The sequence below is a fragment of the Amblyomma americanum genome, chromosome 2 (assembly GCF_052857255.1).
Source record: "Amblyomma americanum isolate KBUSLIRL-KWMA chromosome 2, ASM5285725v1, whole genome shotgun sequence".
Taxonomy (NCBI): Eukaryota; Metazoa; Arthropoda; class Arachnida; order Ixodida; family Ixodidae; genus Amblyomma; species Amblyomma americanum.
In genome coordinates this window covers 97,285,343-97,307,400 of record NC_135498.1, presented here as the reverse complement: position 1 = coordinate 97,307,400, position 22,058 = coordinate 97,285,343, and the positions used below count along the sequence as shown (strand labels likewise).

At 44.2% G+C, this 22,058-nt stretch overlaps 1 protein-coding gene across 1 annotated transcript; it reads left to right on the top strand.

Moving 5' to 3' along the window:
• Positions 1–9,134: 9,134 nt before the first annotated feature.
• On the top strand, positions 9,135–21,780 carry LOC144118842 (monocarboxylate transporter 12-like). Its single transcript, XM_077651639.1, has 5 exons — positions 9,135–9,384; positions 12,212–12,355; positions 13,777–14,119; positions 19,648–20,180; positions 20,759–21,780. The coding sequence occupies exons 1-5, from the start codon at positions 9,138–9,140 to the stop codon at positions 20,896–20,898; spliced, it is 1,407 nt and encodes a 468-aa protein (XP_077507765.1). The 5' UTR covers positions 9,135–9,137; the 3' UTR covers positions 20,899–21,780.
• The last annotated feature ends 278 nt before the right edge of the window (positions 21,781–22,058 follow it).

The window sequence follows — 22,058 nt, the reverse complement described above, 5'->3', positions numbered from 1 at the left end:
CCTGCACTCTTGAAGAACTGCATATCTGAAGTGACGCTCAAATCCGCCAAAAAAAAAAACACGATTGCGGCATCCGGTTGATTGCGCCCATATTTACAACATTGGACTACAGCCTCTTTTCCGGTGGGTATTCCTCGCAGCCGACGTGGCTTACCTCAGTCTTGGAGCAGATTCCCTTCGTCGGTTTGACCTGCTCGTGGACACGGACTGCAAATGTCTCACATATGACCACGTGGTGAGTTACCGTTATCCGATTTTGCCTTTGTTGCTGGTTTCCCTCTGCGCGGTTGCAAAACCAATAATTTTTCGAACAAGGAAAGCTTCACGGAGCTCTGAGGATGCGTTTCTGGTGATATGGTCATGAAAATACTTTCCGGTGAAATTGAACTTTGTCGGTCATGTTTCCTGACCATTTTCCGGTACCGGACACAAAGCTTCGGGATTTTTTGCGGGAAGACCGGAACGGCAACTCATGAGGAAGAAGGATGACGGATTGCTGAAAGTCGCTATAAATAGGGAAGATTCTCTGATATGATAGCAAACAAACAAATTTCGAAGGTTGCAGTCGGCTTCCGTGGTGCCAGCTTGAATCTATTCTCTATTAGGATGACTAGGGCGAGGCATTCAAAGCATTGCTAGTTAAGTTCTCTTGGTGCCCGCCAAGCTAATATATAGCTTTCAGCCAAAGAGACCATCAGTTTTTTTCCTAAAAAATAAAGATGTCGTGGTCATCATCATCATCAACCTAACTACGCCCACTGCAAGACCAAGGCCACTCTCAAATATCTACAAATTACACGGTCCTGTGCCAGCTGCGGCCAACAGATTCCCACCCACCAAACTTTCTGCCGCCTTCTGCTACGCTTGCCTTCTCTTGGAATCCACTCAGTTACCCTTAAAGGCAATCGGTTATCTTCCCTTTCTATTACATTCAGTGCCCAAGCCCATTTCTCCTCTATTTTCTCCTATGATTTCACTAACTCGCATTTGTTTCCTGAGCCATTCTGCCCTCTCCGTGGATCTCAACGCTACATCTATTTGCGAATTCTATTGTACAAGCACTCTCCACCTCAGCGGAATCATCCTCGTGCTTCATCCACATCTCTCATGGACGACATCCTCATCTATCAGGCTTCGAGGGTTTCAGACTTCCTGAGGTAGCCTGCAACTTTGGTACGCATATGGTCACTATTTCATCATGGAGGAAGTGCTGCAAAACCTGCTTTGGCCACTAGAAAGTGCTCTTCAAGTACATGAGGCTTATGTGGCCGCCGATGTTCTGCCTTCATTGAAGGTGGTATTCGTTATTGCGGTGCTGAGCCGGGCAAAAGATGACGGACATGGGCTTGTGTAGTCCCGAGCCACTCACATCATGTGTGGCTAAGCTGATGGAAAATCTGGGAAGTGCATTCTTAGCCTTCGGGCTACTTCCGGAAGGACATGCGTACTTCCATTAGGTATAACCGCATTGCGCCCAAGTTTGAGCGCCTTAGATAAAGGTTCTGATCTGGTGAGGCACACAGAACACTGGAGAGCTTTTTGCTTATTCACACGTGCGCTTTTCAAGACGTTACTAAAGCTAATGACGGCGCCCTTCAGAGTTCAGTGCCAGATCTTTTGCAAGGAATTGGTGTACTGGGACATATTATATTTATTTGCTCGTTTTCGGGGGTTAGCTCTTGCTCATCACGTTTCCCCATTTCGAGGGGTCTGCTACCACTGCGATATCACAGCACCATCTGTGGGAGCAACAACTCATCACGTTTCGATAGTGCGTGGCTTCTGCTACCAACCTGAGATCATAGCGCCTTCTGTGGCTGCAACTAGAAAACAGCCCATCTCGCATTGAGATTTGTGGAACCATCTACAATAGCAATGTAGAAACAAACACCTACCACGTGCCAATGATGACGTCACCATCTAATGTGGTGCATAGAGGTGGAACTATATGAGTACGACGTCAGGTGACGGAATGGCGGCATAGTTTCGGTTTCTAGAATTTATGATGGCGGCCATTAACATTGGTTGTGCCCTGCCATTTCTATCCCCTCTCACCCTTCTCTCCTCCTAAAAAAAAACGGGCAGAAAAGCCGCCCTTTAAGGAACCGCTATTTGTTCATACTTTGAAGAACCACGTGGCGCTTTCAAGAGACAAACACAGGAAAAGGCCAAGAAGACGAAAAGAGCGCAATATACATTCGTTCCGATATAGATGTACTCCGACAAGGGGAACCCATCCGGGGACAGTTGTGTAGCGATTTCGGTAGGCAAATAAAACCCTATTTTTGAGGTATAGAAATCAAACCACAATTAAATAATACGTAAACATTGTATACATGAAATTACTAATTGAAGCGTTACCATGTCACACCGCAAGCCAAATTTTAGGCCCACTTTAACCCCCCCTCCCCTAAACGAAGCAAAATCCATTTTGAACGTATCTTGAGGGGATGTAGCTCGACAACGGGTAGACGTGCATCGCAATTACTCTGATAGATGGCGCTCGGCGTCCATCTTTCCGCTAGGCGGCGTGCGTGCACGCGTAGCTGACCATGGTGGCAATCCACCCCGTTTCAAAGGGGACGCTCGTATGTTGAATCAATCCGTAATGAGTCGTCTCTCTCGGGAGCTCCTCTCAGATGCGCTCGTTTCGCCAATACGTTTCCTACCACAGTGTGTTTGAAGGAGGACATGGGTGTACTTCCCTTAAATCTCATTCATAACAATTATAGTAAATTAAACAGCTAACGCTCGCTACTTCAACGTCTTCCAGATGGTGGCGGCCTTTTTTTTTCTACTACAGTTCGACACGAGTAGCGTTAAATGCCACTTTAATCCCCTAGCAGACTAAGACTACAACTAGGACGAGCAGACTAGGAGCGTTCGTTCGTACTCGAGAAATTTGAAACACGATATACACCACCTCCAAGACTTCAACGACGGTTCTGTGCACAAGATTAGTGGATCTACAGCAGCAATGTTCTATATCTATCTTTGGGTGTTTCCTGCTCTGCGTTTGCTGCTCTGCCCACTTTACTCGAGTCGTGTTGTCCTCTGAAGCTGAGGGTTTTGCCGTTTGTGCGCCCTTAGGCACTCTAAGGCCCTTCCCGCTCAACCGCATGTCCTCCTGGGGCTTCAAATTTTTCACTCTAAATATTTCAGTTTAGTGTTCCCCTTTTCAAGGTTGTTACTCTGTTCACGTCACTTCTGGGACCAATGCGCAGCAGAGAGAGAGAGAGAGAAAGAAATTTTAATGAGAAGAAAAGAGGAGAGGTCGGTACAGTTGACACTTCCCTATGCCTTTCCCGATAGTCTTGGGCGACCAAGTGGCGGACAGCTTCACCCACAAAGCGCTCTTTGCTGCCCCATCATAAAAGGTCTCTCATGATGCAAAGATAATAGCCCAAGCAATGATGATTTGCCTATAAACCTATATGCGCTAGCCACCAAGCCAACCCTCTATGATTATAGGGCTAAAGAGACCTCAAGCCAATCTTCATCACTTATTTCGCGCAGTTTCTCCCCGTACCTCAGCAGAAATGCAAAAGGCGGGTTAGGAATCGCCACCGCTGTTCATAATGTGGCGTGCGCTGAGATGCAGAACAACGCTGAGAGGTGTGTTCTACTTGCTTCTCTCCAAAGAGCAGAGCGCCACACGGTTCTTTTGAAGTTTTTATTGACCCCCAGGGACGCTGGCCATAGACTATGTCGGATACAACTCAAGAACTCCGCGGCTTTTCCCCTTCAAAGGACCCCCTTCCAGCCGATGGCGTCGGCCGATTGTGATGAGTCTTCTAGCGTGACAATGCAAGGAGTGGCGCCACAATGCAGACAGGAGTCTATTCCCGACGATAGAGAGAACAGAATATCCCCTTTCATCTACCATCACTTGCTTTGTGACACTAGCAGGGTCATGAGAATCGTCCAAAGCCATTAACTGGACAGGTGTTTTGTACCCGAGTATTGAGACGCTATCTGCCCTCTTGTAAAACTCATTCAAAACACCGATCTGTACTCCAAAAGTGTCTATTGCAGATGAGTATCTGTGTGGTGGCGTACCTCTGCTATGTAACATTGTTTGCCAGCCTGTTTCATTCGCCTACTATTTCGCCAATGGCGGCAGAAAACTCGCAAGGCTAACCCCCCAGCTAGGTTAACACAACATCAAATTCTCAACCTTGAAGCAAATTAAACTAGCTGAGAATGAGCATTTACGAATAGTGAGCAAGTTGCCGCTCATGCAATCAGTTGTTTATTGAAATACTTTTTTAAAAGGCTTTCAATAAAACAAATGGCCGCATGAAAGCGTGATGTGTGCCTTAAAAACAAAGAATAACCGTTTCTGCGACCAGAGATGCGTATTTTTCTTGCATGATTTGTTATTTCCTGGAAAGATAAATTGCATGTTATTGTTTGTTTTTGCGTTGACAAAAATTATGCTATTCCTTTCTCAAATCTGCTGCAGCCCCTATCCTCAGAAATATTTCCAAATGTCAAAGCTTTAAGGTTTCACACTCATTTAATTAACAATACCTTACCACCACCTAGGCAAAACGAAAACCTTTGTGGAGAACGTGGTGATATTGTACTACACGCTACGCTTTGTCCTTCATTTCAGCTCATCAGTAGCGGGCAACGCGTGCTTGCGCCATTTATTCGCATGGCAGGTGCCCAACAATAACCACGCTCTTTTCTACATTTGTTTAAGTGCCTCCGCAATCAGTCGCTTTTTTTTTAATTTATCAGCAAAAGCAGCGCCATCTCCTCAAAAAGCGGCCGCCATAGTAAATTTCAACCATGAAGGGCACCTGTCCAAAAATGCACTGTCACAAGCGCCACCGCTTCAAAACGCCACAGCACGCCGGCTCTTGCACGAGCGAGCCCGGTTTCGAACGCATGGCAGGGGTGGTGGTAATGCTTTATTGTCAATAACACAGAGGGTGAGGATTTAGTGGTCGTCTTGCGATATCTTGTGTGGGCCCTCATGGCTGCATCAGGCGGCGGAAGTCGGTGCTTCTGGCTGACCCCTAAGGCACAACTCATTGTCCGGAGTAGTGCCTCCGGATCCAACCGGAGCGACGCAGTCTTCCACAGATTTTGGCCTCATAGTTGGAGGCCCTTGGAGGGTAAACCTTTAATGCACTCTTATATTTTGTGATTTAAACTGCCTTTAGAGAAACTGCAAAAAATGCAGCGTGGTTGATGTACCGTGTCGTACATGACTGAATTTATTAAGGGGTTTGGGAAGGTATGGGTTTGCAATCGCCTCCAGGCAACCAGCTCCTATTTTCTCAGGGATCTGTGGGAAGGGGCATTTTTTAATCTTTCATTCTCGTAAGAGAGTGTGTTCTCATGATATGTTTGAAGCCACGTGTTAAGGGGGGATAGGAGGAATCCAACAACAGGACGGCAAAAATGCGAGCGCCTCCAAAATAAAAATTACGAGAGAAAAAAATTCCGCGGTAGCGTAAGTTCGGCCCTGAGAGTGTAGCACAATAACGTTAATGAATCCACTCAGTGGCCTGGGGTCCTCTTTGCGTATCACTTCGTAGCCACATACAGTGTTCTTTATTTTAATTTCGTAACTTATTTATTCTCGCTTTTATATTTGTTTCATTTCCCATTATTGTTTACCGCAAGACAAACAAGCCTGCATTTAACCAAGTGGAAAGAACGCTCCTAAGTGGTCGAGGGTTAGCGCGCGATTCTCCCACCCAAGGGCAGGGGTTTGAATCCCGGATCGACCATTACCTCTTTTGGCGCCTTTCTCAGAGGCACGACGTAATGGTGGGATCACGTCACAGCCCTGTAAACTGATAAGAATTGCGAAGTGACCTCATCACTGCTGCAATTTAACACTTGCGACTACCACCGGCTGCAGTATGCAGATATCTCACCCTGACTGCTCATCTGCTTTAAGAAAAACCATGCACTCGCCTTGTTGGAGTTAAAAGAGCCTGGAGGCATCTTTTCCAGCAGATCGGGCGGATGTGGTCCCAAAAGAATTTATGGCCGTGGTTACCTTTAGCGTGCCGGGGTTGAAAGCAAGCATCACTTCATGCATCCTGCTTCCTGCCAGTACAGCACTGTTAGTGACATGTCTTGGATACAGCTGTGGCTCGAAACGTTACATCCGCCCTCTCCACATCCGGGCCACAACTTTGCCGTGCAGTTCACATCCTGGGCGGTTTTTGTTCATGGCTTATTTCTTGTTTATTTAGGAAGGCAGGACTTTATAAACAGCTCTGTCTCTTTTCCTCCACCAGGACGTCGTTGATCGCAGCGCATTACTCGGTAATCTGTAAGTCAGTACAAATTCTCGATGCATTTATCTTTAGTTATAAAAATTGAACCTTGGCCGCCAGATTGCATTGCCCTCACCTCGTGCATTGTGCGATGAGCCTTGAATGATGATACAAATTGTAGGTAAATGACATAAAAGCAAGCATGCAGCCTGCTTCCCCGAATTCAACAGCTTGCGACTCAGGAACTGATATTTGAAAACTGAAAAATATGGCCCACAGGAGAAATCAAAAACGGCTACTCCCTTTTGTCAGTTTGCTGTTCAACTCTTTCTTGGTTTGCTGTTAAGAAAAGAAAGGGGTAAAGAAGAAATCATCGCGCACTAAAATTTTTGTCGTAATGCATGTTTATAGTTTTTTTATTTCAAGGTAGTGTCCCATTTTACGCGGGAATGCCGCTTAGCTGAAAGCAAAGCGGATCATTGATAGAATTTTTATAAATAGCGCAGGCGATTGATTTTGAGGTACATCTTCCTTAACGAAGCGAAAATGTCAATAAACAAGGCATACAGGTTATCCGCTTTTTGAAGGATCGTTGATGTGTTTCTATTCCTCTGAATTTTCTAAAAGAAGCATGTCAACACAGGATCTAAAAGCAATCCCTTCACAACGACGATATAGAGAGGAATATATGTATTTTCTTTTACAGTGAAGCACCAGTTTATTTGTTTAAGCCATATACGGGGTACATCAGCAACCGTAACGCGTTACGAGTAATGCGCTCACTTGCCCCGTGTGAACCCAAAATAGTGAGTTTCTATTCCCCGCCCCGCCAGGCTGCGAAGACAGTGGCCCAAAGTTGGCAACACCATTAATTGCAAGGACTGCTGAAGGCGCGGCGGGTGTTGTGGGGACTGAGGCAAGAATGAAAAGGAAAATGCCCGGGCCTCTGCACTGGCTCGCTCCACAATCGCTGCCATGTGCTGACGAGAAAGATTGAAAGAAGTAACGTGCGTCACAAAAACTGCGTCCGCCGAAGCGACACGCCGGCTTTAGCAACAGATACCCCGGTGACGAGAGCCCCTATATCCCTGCATCCAAGGGCCAGGCGAAGCCACCTCCCGGCCTCCCTGACTTGGCGGCAGGCTTCCAAATCCTAAGGCTTTAATTTGGGCTAGTTGGTTGTACAGTGAAACATATTGACTAGCGCAAACACAGACAGGGATCAAAGCAAGAGTAAGAGACAGGACACACGATAGTGTCCTGTCTTTAGCGTGTGTCCTGTCTCTTACTCTTACTTTGGTCCCTGTCTGTGTTTGCGCTAGTCAATATTTTTCATTTCCAAATCCTTTGGGCTGGGTCTGGCCTTCTCTCTGAGACCCGCATACATGCGCGAGATGTTACTCCGACAAGCGAGAAAATTAATGTTTCCGGTTTGTTCTGAGTGTCTTTATTTACAAAAAAAAGCTCCATATGGGACTTTCTGCGCGGCAGTACCGGTCGCCTACATATCCATGGTTTCTTTCCCCTAAGTATTTAAGACTGAAAATTCATGCGCTCTTCTCGACATCGCCAACGAAGTTGTTCCGTTATGCCCAGAAGGGGTCAGTGGTTCTATTGTATTGCAATCGTCACCACTCAGGCAGGCGGGAAATCGGATGTGATGCCGTTTCCTGTTTGTCGTTTTTTACTGCCTGCGCTTGTCCCGAACACTGGAAAAGTTTTACCAGATATCTTTTGTTCCACAATTTCCAGGAAGGAATTACTTTTAGGCCTCCACCTTTTCTCGGTACAGAATTATGAAGTACAGCCGCGGCACGCGTAATATTAAAAGGAGGTCACTGTGAATGAAGTGTTAATATGTGAGAAAGGCGCTTGGGAGGTTGCGTACATGACCGCGTTTGAAATGCGGCGCTTTCTATGCACCGAACATTTCGGACGACCCGTCATGGAAACAGCGACGGATGACATTATACCACGCGATGTGATGCCTTGATAGAACCAAGAAGGTGTGGCAAAAAGCAGGAGTAAAGTGACAGGCAAACTGCATATATTCATTACGTACGTACGTAGTAAATCATGAGACTCCTTTCCCAGTATGATGTCGATTCTCTTTGAGAGACCGAGGGTGAACCCATTTGACGTCTCACCGAGCCCGGGGTTCTGAAAGCCGAATAGCCCTCACGTCATTAAGCACAACTTCATGATGTGTGTGGAGAAGCTGGGGTAGTGGAGTAAGCCAGTTCGCACTCGAATTAGGGCGATTTAACTCTTGCGATCGACGCGGCCTCTGCAGCAGTTTCGTTTAAATTGTGCTATTTTCGGAGAAACCATACTCTCTTGTCATCAGAACATGACATTGCTATCTTCTGGAAGATACGAGCAAACAAAGCCATTCGTAACAAAGTCATGACACTTCTTCCTTAGCTGCTTCTATGCAGAGAACGTCGCCAGTATCTAAACAAGTAATGCTGTGTCAGTACCGGAACTCTTAGCAGCCACCAGTCGTCATTGCACTCAGCCCGACCCTTTCAGTTGTCCTCGCTCTCAAGGGAAGTCGCTCAGCCTCATACAATAATTCTCGAGCTTGGGACTTCATATTGTTGACTGAGCGTTCATTGCTATAAGCAAATGCACCGCTCTCCTACAACATATTTTGATGAAGAAACTCCTCAAGTAAACGTCTTACGGTTTGGCGTGCATTCGATGTGCGGTTTATTTAAATTAAAGGCTTGAAATCCATTTCTCAGCCTTTTGCTTAACGGTCGCATACGATGCCTATGAAAATTAGCGCAGAATAAAAAGAACTGGTACATGCTTCCTATGTTAGATATCGTAAAAATTTCATGCATTTTTTTGCTTATTGATGCTGTCTTCTACCCATAGGTACATATCATGGAGAGCAGTGCGCCTTCTTGTTCTGACGCTGGGATATCAGCAAGCGTCCCTATGCAGAAGTGCTCGCCAGTCCTCGACCAGTGCTGGAGCGTGCCAGTGGCGATGGCAGCTGCCGCTTTCCTGCTTTTCTTGCCTTCATCATCTTTCGGCCTGTTCTATGTGCTCTTCATGGAAAAATTTGGTGTTAGCAGGGAAGAAGCCTCTTGGCCTCAAAGCGTTGCTTCTATGGTTGCCCATTTGTCAGGTGAGGCGGCGGGCATGCGAAAGCTTAAAGAGGCATAAACCTACACTACACAATATTGAGAAGTGATAATTTACACCTGTGCATATTTTATCGATTGAAAATATTTCCCTGTCCTAGGGCATTCGAACATGCAGCTGATTATCATTTATTTCTCATATTATTAACGCGGTAAAATGGTAGCCTTAATCATGTCATGCAATAAAAATTCACACGTTTCTCGTTTGCGTTTATGGTATTGCCATTTTCGCCCCAGCAGCAAAATCATAAGGTTAACTTGGACGCAAATTTATTTATTTATTTTTACTGCGGAGTCGCTTGACTCCAAGCACGGGTGAACAAAGGTACAAGTAAAAAATAAACAAGATATATATATATAGACTTGCGCCATTCAAAAGCGAACAGATGATGCGAAAAAAAGCAAAAAACAAGGATTTCACATACAGAAGGCTCTCAAATTGTCAACAAACAGTTCTACATTCGGGCTATTCACTACACATTTCGGGACTTCATTCCAGTCTGTAATCGATTTTACAAAAAATGAGTGTTTAACTGTATTAGAATATGCGCGAAATTCTTGTTGCATTTTGCCATGGTTATAACGCGTACCTGCTCGCGAAACAGGAGTAATATAATCATGAGCGTTTATTCTAATGAGATTATTATATATTAGGTACAGAATATTCAACCTGCGAAATTGCAAAATTCCTCATCATAGAACAGCTTATTAGGATATATAATTTATTTGCGCTGAAAGAAAAAATATTTCGAAACATTTTGGTAAGTGTGCTTAGAATATATGAGTAAACTAAGGGTAATTTGCGCCACTTGTTTTATTAACGAAAAAAAGACAGCTGTGCCAGCATTTGAAAACAAACTGCACGTGCGACATTGCCCTACGTCCTTTACAAGTTAGCCCGGATTTGGTCTTTACATGCTTAATCTAGAGGTGTAATATTTGTGCAAGACCATCCACTCTAGAACAATCGAACCACAATCTGGTGCATCCAGAGATATGCGAATATCTGAAAATTTTCCACAGAGAATCATGACCTCTTCTTAGATTCGCTGAAGGAATCAAAGAGTTCATTTTAAAGTTATGCTTGTGGAATCGAATGATTTTTAATTTTTCGCACAGTTTTCAAACAACCGCAATCAGCCTCGAATAAAACTTGACTTAGTTTTCTTGTAAAAGTGTTTCAAAAACACGGACCATAACGACGCGTCACAGCGCGCTGCTACAATCAGTCTGATCTAGAAAGAGGGCTCGGGGCCTGAAAGGCAAAGCGGTGTTGCACTGCTTAGGCATATTTAGCAAATTAAGCCCTGATGGCCATCTCAGACCACGGGTCGTGCGTAGCTTTCGCCCCTTTCGGCTACTGAGATCATTGCCCTAGTTTATTCGCAGTCGCATTAGCAGAAAATGATCATTTATCTAAATTCATAGCGTCCCCGTCATACAGTTAATAAGCTGACTTAGTATTACCTATCGATTCGTGGAGATCAGCGTTGTTTTTTTTTTATTGGAACAGTATGCCTGCGGGTATCAAGTGTTATTTACAAATATTGGCCGCGACATTGGCTAAGTGTTTGTGGCTATCGGTTACTGATCTGAAATACGCGGGTTCGATCGCGGCCAAGGTGGTCGAATTTTGATGGAGGCGAAATTCTAGAGGCCCGTGTACTGTGCGATGTCAGTGAACGTTGAAGAACCCCAGGGGGTTGAAATTTCCCGAGCCCTTCACTACGGCGTCCCTCACAGCCTGAGCCGCTTTTGGGACGTTAAAGCCCATGAACCAAACCAAAAAAAGAAATATAGATACACAATAGACTCTTGAAGGAAGTCCAGTAACCTTCGATGGTGCGGCCCGAAAATCCATTCTTCTGCATCCGGTTGACAGCCTGGGCGTGACCTCCACCGGAGCTTATGTTTCTGCCGTATAGCACGCAAAGATGGGCTGGTCCAAAGCAAGTGATTAGTGTCCGCCTCAGAGACAGGAGCCGAACAGAAGAGGCCGGAGTCACCGAAACAGGCATGGTACTGTGCCGGCCACCACCAGGTTACCGCTGAGGTGAGGGCGACACGGAGGCGTCACCTTCAAAGCATGACCTATGTTCTTAGCGTGCAAGGCCGCCTGGCTTTCAATTTTAAGCTACTCAAGTGTCCAGCGAATAAAGTGACTGAAAATATTTGACCAAATACATTTAGGTGCCTCATGAAAAGTGCGTTTTTGTTTTTTCCTCGGGTAACATTTCACGTTTAACCAATCAATGATTAAAAATTTGTTTCAAACTATTCGGGAGAGCTCTCCTGCTCCCTCACCACCACTTAAAGCTATTCGTGTTCAGAACAATCTCCCGAAGTTCTGGGTGTAAGCTCTCGCCCTGTACAGTCTGAAAAAATAAACAGTTCTCAGGTCCCCAACCTCTCCACGCATTCCGAATGGTTGTTTTATTGCTCTATCGGCTGCATTGTCACCGTTATATTGTGCACTGTCACTGATCTTCTGTAGCGTTTCTGACGGTCGTTTTTGCTTTTTGTCTGTTTTAGTGCAGTTTTAACAACTTTCTGTGTATAATTGTTGCGGATGTCTTGTGCTTATTACCCGCAGCATCATTCCTTGAATGCCGTTTCGGTGTTTTCTAGATATAAATGATAATAATGAACATTAATAGATATTTTGATACGAAGTGTTATCTCATGGTATCATAAATGATCATGATGATGATCATGAGGAAATATTGTGATGCTTGCGAAGCAATGTGTATCCCAGTAAAGATATGTTGTATTGGCAGTTGAGCTGATTATAATTATTACAATATATTTCAGGAATTCTCGCCTTTGTACTTCAGCGCTTCCTGAACAGCTATCAAATTGTCCTCCTGAGCACAGTCTTCGCTACAATGGGGCTAGTTACCTCTGCCTTCGCCACAAACATGGTGTTAATGGCCATAACGTTTGGTTTTCTGAATGGTGAGTATTAAGGTATACAAGAACTTTTACAAACAACCACCCTAATGTAACTTGTAAGCGTTTTACTTCTCTGCTTCATTTTACTTTATTAGTGGCTGTGTTGAAATATACAGAAAGGAAATTTAAGTTATTCCCTTGTACAATAAGTTACCCTTAAAAATCTGGCCCAATCAAATACCTATATATATATATATATATATATATATATATATATATATATATATATATATATATACTGAAAATGATTTATGGCAGCTGATTTGGTCAATATAATATAAAATCACCAAAAATTGAAGAAACATAACAGGATTTAATTCACGACGTTTCGGCTGGAGGACTCGAAAAAGGCTGGTCCTCCTGCCGAAACGTCGTGAATTAAATCTTGTTATGTTTCTTCAATTTTTGGTAATTATATATATATATATATATATATATATATATATATATATATATATATATATATATATATATATATATATATATACTTTAAAAAGTACCCACTAACATTCTATGAAAATGCTTACGCCTCCGAATCGTCAGTAAAAGTATATTGACAACACAACTTACATCAGACAAGGCCGACATGCTTTTTCCGGGATAATTCTGGGATATTTTGTCGGCCAGAGGTCCTTCGTGTGTGACCGAAAAACATTGCTGCTTCATTCAGCCGCCAATAGCCTCTGAGTTTTCTGTAGAACCATAAACATGCGTACATTTATTTCTAATGAAACTTTATTTAGTTTTTGAATAATTCTTGGTGTCTTAAACTTCATCAGCTGTGTCTCACCCGGACAGACCGAAACTGCTGATAGGCTCCTTGCGTTCGTGTAATACTGGCATTACCAACGGTGACAGATGGCCACAGTCTCCTTTTTAAAACCAGCGCTGCATCTCTGCGTTGCATTCTACTGCTTTCTTTCCCAGTTACAGCGGAATTGAATGGCTGGGCACTGCAAGCAATGCGCAGCGAGACTCCTATCTTAAAATGTGTTCAACAACAGTGATAGTTCCTGCAGCCCACGGGGTTTCTGTTGTTGCCTGCGCTCTTGTCACCTTGCAAACACTAAGGGATCTAAATCAAGAGAACCACAGAAAAACTGCCTCTGTGTGGCGGCTGCCTTTCCAAATGCACATCGCTACCATTTATGTCACTTTGACTCATTTAATCCAGTTTAGATATGAAAGTGCTGTCAGTCGAAGATCTCATGTACAGAGTTCTGTGCCTACCAAAATGGAATGGCGTGTCCTAACTCACCCAAGCTCGTGTCTCCTTCAAAGAGCCACCGTGATGGGCAAGCTTCTGAGTTGTCGTTGCTAAGACTCTGCGTCTGAAACTATTTCTTTCTTTAAGGTTAGTTTTCAGCGTCTGAAAACCATCGTAGGGATCTGATTGCGGTGTTGAATTCATTCTTTATTTCCAGGTTTCGGATACGGGCTCTTTACGATATCGGCCACGGTATACACACTGCCTTATTTTGACAAATACCAGGGAGTGGCGACATCACTGAAGTTCGTCACTTGGGGATTGGCTGGAGTCATTTCTCCGTTCGTGGTTACTCGGCTTGTGGACACGTACGCTCTCAGTGGGGCACTCCTGATTCTCGGTGGCCTGCTCATGCAGACGATACCAATTGTCATGCTGACCAAAAACCCTTCTTCCATCAGTATCTGGAAGCTGCGAGCCAACACGTATTCTGTGAAAACAGCAAGTTTCATATCTCGCCCACGCTTAACTGCTGTTGAAAGCCCTGATTTAGGTGAGAGGTAAGTCAATGATGCTCTCCCGTTTTTAAAAACGACTTAGTTCCCAACAGGGACTTACCGAGAACGTTATGATTTCTTTACTCAGTTCAATAAATTAAACTTTCACTGAGCTTTATCAGATTCACATAGCGCATAGTACACAATGAAGGAGGTTAATTGATGTTCTCAGGGTGATAAAAATATTTTCGCAAAGTGACCTTCCGCGTGACAGTCTGAAGGAAATCTCTGCTGAGGTTCTTCACCACCGCAGCAGAGACAACGTAGGGAAATGGGGAAAAGACAATGAAGAAGTCAGTTTCAATGGCTTGCTTTATTCCTAGACAATGTTTTCCTCTATAATGTCCTGCGGTGAAAGGAAAACCAAGATCACTAATTCCAAGCTCCTCCCGCATTGAAAGAGAAACGCTATTGAGATAATAGGCTCTACTATCACCTCAATCACGCGTATAGCAGAAACATTTTCTTTCGCAATGTTTTCTTGTAGGAGATAGCATGATGAGACTAAACTTCGATGATGTAAATCACAAGCGCCTATTAATTAAGGAAGTTTGTGCTTAGCTCGGACAGTACGACGTGTAGCAGCATCAGCCTTGAAACCAAACAGCGTGTGATATAGAGATGTACAGCACTCAATTACTGCAGATATAGTAATCGTGAATGGCCTGTTATTGATCAGCAAATTTTCGAAAAAGGTTAGGATTCTCAGGGTTTAACGTCCCAAAGCGACTCAGGCTATGAGGGACGCCGTAGTGAAGGGCTCCAAAATTCTTACTACCTGGGTTTCTTTAACGTGCACTGACATCGCACAGTACACGGAACTCTAGAATTTTGCCTCAATTTAAAATAAACTGCGACAGCTGGGACGAAACTCACTTTTTTTTGGATCAGGAGCCGAGCGTCATCAACACTGAGCCACCACGGCGACTTGCAAAAAAGGGACATGTGAAACTGACACCCATCATAACCGGTCAGCGAGCTTCTTAGCTGCCTTAAGTGTGCTAAGAATGTTTTCCAAGCTTTTTTTTTGAACCACACTTGCCGATGTAACACACGTACATAATAAACACATCCTTTCTAGAGATGCGAGAGTGCGAGAGTGCAGGGATGTTCAACACTATTTGGACGTCTAAATCAGAATAGCATTAAAGGAACGCCTTGGTTAAGACAACGATATACATGTTTGCCTCAGGGCACAGTAAAGATCTCAAATTAATGACGGTAATCAAAAATAGCTCATTTTTTATCCTCGACTCGTTCCTTCCACCGCAGTTCCGCTGTGAAGAAAAATTAGGAATGACAGCGTCAAGTTACAGTTTTGCTGTCTACAACACACCCTCTGAAAGAACATAGCAGTATCTCGCCTGAGCATTCGATTAGTAATTGATACCAAGAACCAAGTGAAACTTAATGAAGAGCGCTAGTATAGCCTTTATGTGAAGGTAATGAAAGATCCTTATCCGAATAAAAGGTTGTGCCGGAAAACGACATGCATCGAAATGCAGGAGGCAAATGATAAGCAAAATCAATGCCAGATTTCCTACGAACCATCCACATACCTTAGATCAAACTGTCAATCACCTATTATATGCTTCCGCGGACCATTGTAACTTTTCAGGCTCGTCTGTCAACAGTCTCTGCCGCCGGTGTCGCATATCGCCAGACCATGATGAGTCCTATTCTAAAGCACCTGAAAACAGTTGTTCATGAAATATAACGATGCCGGACGAATACTGAAAATTTTTATATTTCCAAGGAATGCGCCTTGATAACTAAAAAAACTGTAACCTTCATGATAATTTTATTTATTTATTTGGAATTCTGCCAATCACGAAGGCGTCAATACAAGAGTGGCCTAAAAATGAAGAAAATAACAGAAAACAGATACTCATGAGGAAACAGGGTGAACAAGGCTTATAAGAAAGAACTGACTTTTCACCGAGCACAAAAAATGTTTCAAATGTTAGCTGTGCGGCAATACGTGGCTTCAAAGCGTTCCATTCGCGTACTGACTGCAGAAAATATGAATACCAGAACGGGTTAATATTGACAGAAAATTCATGTATCACATTTGAGTGTATGTGTCTGGTTTAGCGCGTGTAGCTTATAGCTAAAAATTCTGAACATTTAGCTTGATTTACTGCCAAAGAAGTAAATCGATAAATTTCAAACGCTGCAGCTTTGCTCTACTTGTTAGAGTACGAAGAGCTGTGCTCTGTAAAAGTTCTGTGGCTGAGTAGAAACTATCGTAGTGGTTAAATAAAAAACGTATAATTTTTCTTTTGATAATATGCAGTTTGTAGATATTGCCTTTTCTGTGCGAGAACCATATCACATTTCCATATTTTAAGGTAGGTCTTAAAAGTGGGACGTAGGCAAGGCGTTTGGTCTCAGTAGTCGCTTTCTTTAAAGCTCCCTTGATAAAAAACAATTTCTGCTTGACTGTGCTAGTTACCTTTCGCACATGCGCTGTCCAGGTAAGGTCACAGGAGGTTAGAACTCCTAGATATTGATGGAAAGTGACACAAGATAGTGTGGTCCTGTGCAGGAAGTATGGAAAATGCAGTTTATTTTCTTCCTTCGTAACAGACTTTGAGACTGTTTTTTCTGCGTTAATAGACATATTCCACGTGACGCACCATTTAACGACTTCGTTCAGAGCACTATTAAGCTTAATTTAGTCATTAATATTCTGGACGTCTCGGTAGACCTCGCAGCCGGCAGGGAATAGTCGAATTTTAACGTCAACTACATTTGGTAGCTCATATGTGAATATTAAGAACTGAAGCGCAGACAAGACAGTGCAGGGTCTTCCTGCGGGTCCTGATAGCTCCTTGACATTAGCCCATTCGGTGTTTAGATGGCAACTTGTGCTTCTCTCAACACATTACTCTAAGAAATAGTCAGAATGTAAACAATGTAGCTTATTTAAGGGCTTTTAAAAGCGTGGACGTATGCATTACATTGCTAGAATATACATACGGTCCGGAGCCACAGTGACACTTGCGTGAAAATAAGATGCGTCCATATTAAAAGACATTTTCTGCGTTGATTTCGCATACCTGGCTGAAATCGACTCTACGGGACTTGTTTCAACGTGTTCAGGTTATAAGCTACAGCCTTTCGTGCAATATACAAATAGCACTATCCAAAAAGACATAAAACATGTCACGCGCGCATTCGTGCACGCCATGACAGATGGGGTCGTAAGTAGAATGTATGGACGCCTTTCATGCACAACTCTTCGGTGCACCCATTGGATGTGACCGGGGGCCGCCTCTGACTCTCTGTATTGGAAGTCGCAGGTCATCCCTCTCTGCGCTTCTCCATTGCTTAGATGCCTGAATTTTAACTCGTGACCTAAAGCTCCAAATATTTAATTACTAAAGGTACTTGCAGCAGAGCCATCTGGCATTCTAAAAAAAATAGAGGAGGCATTTGAGCTCAGCCTTAAGGGTACGACGCGATAGCGTAATGGGTTATTTCTCATATATACAGAAGGTCATTCTCTACATTGCAATCATAGAGCCCAGAGAGTCCTCATACCTTTCCTTGCGGAGTGGTGTATGGTTAAGGAAAGCGCCGCTGCCCTGGGACGGCAGGTGCTCCGAGCGGTGGGCCTTGTGCGGACCAGGTTGCTCATCTCGAGCGATCAATCAATACTTTAACTACCATCTGGCATGGTGAGCAGTTTGCTCACTATCCGGTGGGCAGGTTGCGATGACGCCGCAGAATCACATGACCTAGGTGACGCACCTACCTCCTAGGTTGCTTTCTATGGACCACCTGCCAGAGCCACTACCATGGTTTCTCGCTCACAACACCGACTCCAGATATTCTGCGTAACCGGCTCTTTAATGCTATCGCGTAAAAATAATCGAAAGACGACACCTTTACAGCCACTAAGAGAAATGTTTAACCGCTGGAGCTGCTCGACGCTGTGAAACAAAGGTGCAAGCTTCGCTCCTATTGCAGAGGATTTATTGAAGAGACAATCATTCCAAGTGGCTTTCCATCCGACGCGGACAGCTGGTGGAACTGTGGTGCACTTGCTCGGGGCGCGCTCATCACTCCTCTATACCCATTGTGCGACATGTCGAAGTAGCCGTGTGCGGCTAAGCGACACTACTCTGTATTTGTGCCCAGCGGGAACCTGCTTCGACTGTACCTGGAAACGCTTATTTGCTCAGAGCATGTAATTTCATGAGGTAAAGAAGATTTGCTCATTGCGGAAGTTAGAATGACCGTTTTGTTAACATTTTCATATCTGAAATCTGAACCACCACAATTAATCGCAAGCCATGCCATGGTAAAACCCCTGTTTGGTCTTAGAACAATTCAGCACAAATCATTGGCATAGAGCTCATTAAATATCTCCAGGAGTAAGCGTATCTCTAATCAAGCGCCCTTTCCTTTGAATTTTGAATTTTTTTTATATTGCTGTTGACTTTTCTGCCACACTTGAAACGCCTCGGCATGGCTAGCTGCGCATCGGCTTTCAGTACGACCGGTAGACAATACAATGACACGTCTTAATTCTCGCCTTCAAAACCAAACAAAGCAAATAGCTGTCCACATTCGCAAAAAGCAGTGCCGAAAAGCAAGTGCTTTTACTAAGAAGCGGCGTACCTGCGATAACCAATGTCCGCTGAGCTTCTCGGTAACCTACACCATAAAACCGTTTACACGACACTTTCTTGCGTTTGTATATCATGTTCTCTGTTTATTGCCCCCAGCGCGCGGTCTCACGTGAAACTTGACCAGCACGATCTGGAACAATCGTAGTCATGTGCGCTTGTTAAGAGTTTGTCGATGTTTCAGGCGCTTTGTCAGAAAGGTTCATCCTGAACTGTTCTCTTTGGATCGTTCTGCAATTCAAAGCTCCATACCTTGCCCTTTGCTTTTGCCGGTTTGTAGCAACCAAATTTGGGAAACAGAACAAACTCTAAAAAAAACAACATTCTAAGAATTCCAATTTCTTCCACAATTTTTCATTGATCAGGACTGGCTCTGGCACAGTCTTCTCCTGGATATAAACCTCGTTCTGAGGCACCCCAAACTGAATATTAAATTAAATTAGTTTTCAAGAATCACACACCAAGGCAGCAGCATAGAAGCGGAGCCTCAACAACGTCACTCACTTTTGTAAACTGATGTGTACTACAGGGTACGTCAAAAATTTCCACACCAAGGTGTCCGGTCTTAAGTTGTTTATTGCGGCTCTTTGGGCCCCTTTGAAGCTACTACCATTTTCAGAGGATAACTATTACACTTCTCCTACGCATATGGAAGTTTAAGATGCAAATTTCCCCAATCCAGTGCTCAAAACCGCACCATTTGGCCTGGCGACTTTTCACGCGGTCTGTACATAAGTGTAAATAAATTAGTGACATTATTGATGCTTCCTTGAGGGTCTACTTAATCGCGCTCCTCTCAAAAAACAAACAAACTGAGAGGCCGCGTATGCTGTAAGTGAACAACACATGGTGATACGGCATCACTGCTCTACATAGAAAAATTTAACTACGCAGGACAATACCACAGCCCAACGGCCTTGAAGCAGGGAAGAATAAGGATCTGAAAAGGATAACTATAAACCATGCGCTGGCTCTCTTCCGCATGCCGGCCTTCTACGTACTTCTGGTAGCCGCCGTCGCAGGCGACTACGTGGCCGTCGAGTTCTTGTCTACTATCGTAGACTACGGTGTCGACAAGGGGCTGGCGCTCGACAAGGCCAAACAACTGACGATGTTTACTTCGCTGGGAGAGCTCTTTGGACGCCTTGTGATACCAGTGCTCACCGACTTCCTCCCGTTCAGCCGCCGACCACTCTACGCAGTCAGCCTTTTTGGCGTCTTCGTTTGCATGACGGTGATGCCTCACGTCTCAAGCTTTCCGGCCGTCGTCGCACTCGCAGTGATGGAAGGTGTAGCACAGGGTTACGGAATGTGCATCAAATACGTTCTAGTGGCCGAGTGCTTGGGTGTCGAGAGGACGGCGGCTTGCTTCGGCGTTGTTGGCGTGGCCACAATCCCCCTGTCTCTCGTAAGCCCCACAATAATAGGTAAGTGCGGAAAACTATTTGAGAGTAAGCAACCCTCAGATTGAACGGCAGCCTTGTTCAACTCTGCCTGTTGTTTGAAGTAAACATGCGTAAAATATACCGTAAACCTCTTTTACTTCTGGCGAGGCCGAAAACGGACGAAATTCGCAATAATGCGTGACTGGCTAGGCGCATAAAGCCTTCTAAACAACTTTATTATAATTTGCCTCATGTCAATGCACTGTATTTGGGCATATGTGCAGGCACGTGGCTCCAATTCTGTGCGGCAGTATTCGCGGATGGATGTTGATTTGACTGTCTTCGGTCTAATCACCTATCGTTTCCATCAAACCGTCCATTTCCGTTATGGCATCTAGATGTAAGCTTTCAAATGACATAGACCGACGTTCGTTACCATATCTGAAAATAAAAACTGGAGCAGACAACAGCTCGACTTCGACAAGTGACGGGAACCCACTTTCACTTCTATAGGCACATTTATTAGAAAGTATTACGAACATTATAAGCAGAACGTACTCAAATGTCTCAAGCACCTGCTGTCCGCTCTTTGGTTTTTCCTCTTCCTTCCGTCCTTACAGGTGTATTCCGTGATGCCAGGGGATCATACGACGACTTCTACCGCATGCTTGGTGGCTTTGCATTGGCTGCCGCTCTCATTTTCGCAGTATTTGCCTTCTGGAACCGGACTCGAAGAAACCTCAAGAGCGATAAAGAATGACTTTGCGGTGTGCCATCTCAGCGTTTGAAAACGTTTGCTACAAAAGTGGTCTGCTTTTTCGCAGCCGATGTAGACATACATCAATTGTCAGGAACTTTCTACGTTTAGCCTTAGGCCACGCTGTTTACGCTTTGCCTTCTCGCAAGTTCTATGTAGCTGTTCGGTTGTCTTAAGGAAACCAGAGCTTATGGCTGAAAATATGTAAATCAGGAGATTCCATTTCCTTCTGAAGAAGAAGCGAAACTCAGCCCAATAAATGTCAACCGAAACGAAGAATTAAAAAGGGAAAACCACGAAGCACTTCGCTACCGAAAGTGAACACTTTATTCGGGATTTCAGCATTTACAAGCGTCCATGTTTTGCCAAGCCTGCGTTTCCAGCCCTCGTATACTCAAGTACAAAATGGCAATGCGTTTGAAGTATTGCCGTTTGTTTTTTTGTTTGCTGATATATATGACATTGCATTGTGTTTGAAATAAGTTTTCAGTGATGGCGTTTACGTTTTCATTCAGGGCAAACCTTAAGGGCGCCCATCTGCTATGTGATGTAAAATTATGCTATAGAACTTCACGCGGTCAAAATACATCTTTTACTTGCCAATGTTCCAAAGTTTGAATATACTATTTTTTTTTTAAAATTTCCCCTTCAGTATACACCCTTGTTAGAAAAAGTTGCTTTCCAATACTGTATGATGAGAACATCAGTGCCCTATTATCGACTCTTTTAGATTCGAATTATACTGCTGTAGGGGCCTATTATGGCACTGGCACAACCGAGTGTTTCTAGAGCTCTTTCGCTGAAAGAAAAGGTGTTCAAACATACCGAAAAGAAAAAAGTAAAGACCAGTAGTTCATGACAGGATGAAAGAAAACTAAACAACTCTAAAGCATGAGTGTGTTTCACAAGCAGTCAGTTAATGCAAATTCTGCGTTTTGCGAAAACTGACCAATGGCAGTAGCAAACTTTAAAAAAAAGGCGGTATCACTCTTACAACCTCCAGCATTCCGCCGGCTGGCATTAACTCAGTCCCATTCAGTCTGTCAAATGCGCGCGCAGAGATGTGAAGGCGTTACTGGGCAGTCCGTTCATGTGGGGTGTCCAAATCGCATGCTACATATGTAGGACCTCCCGCATGTCTTCCGGTTTTCGCCTCGGGGCTA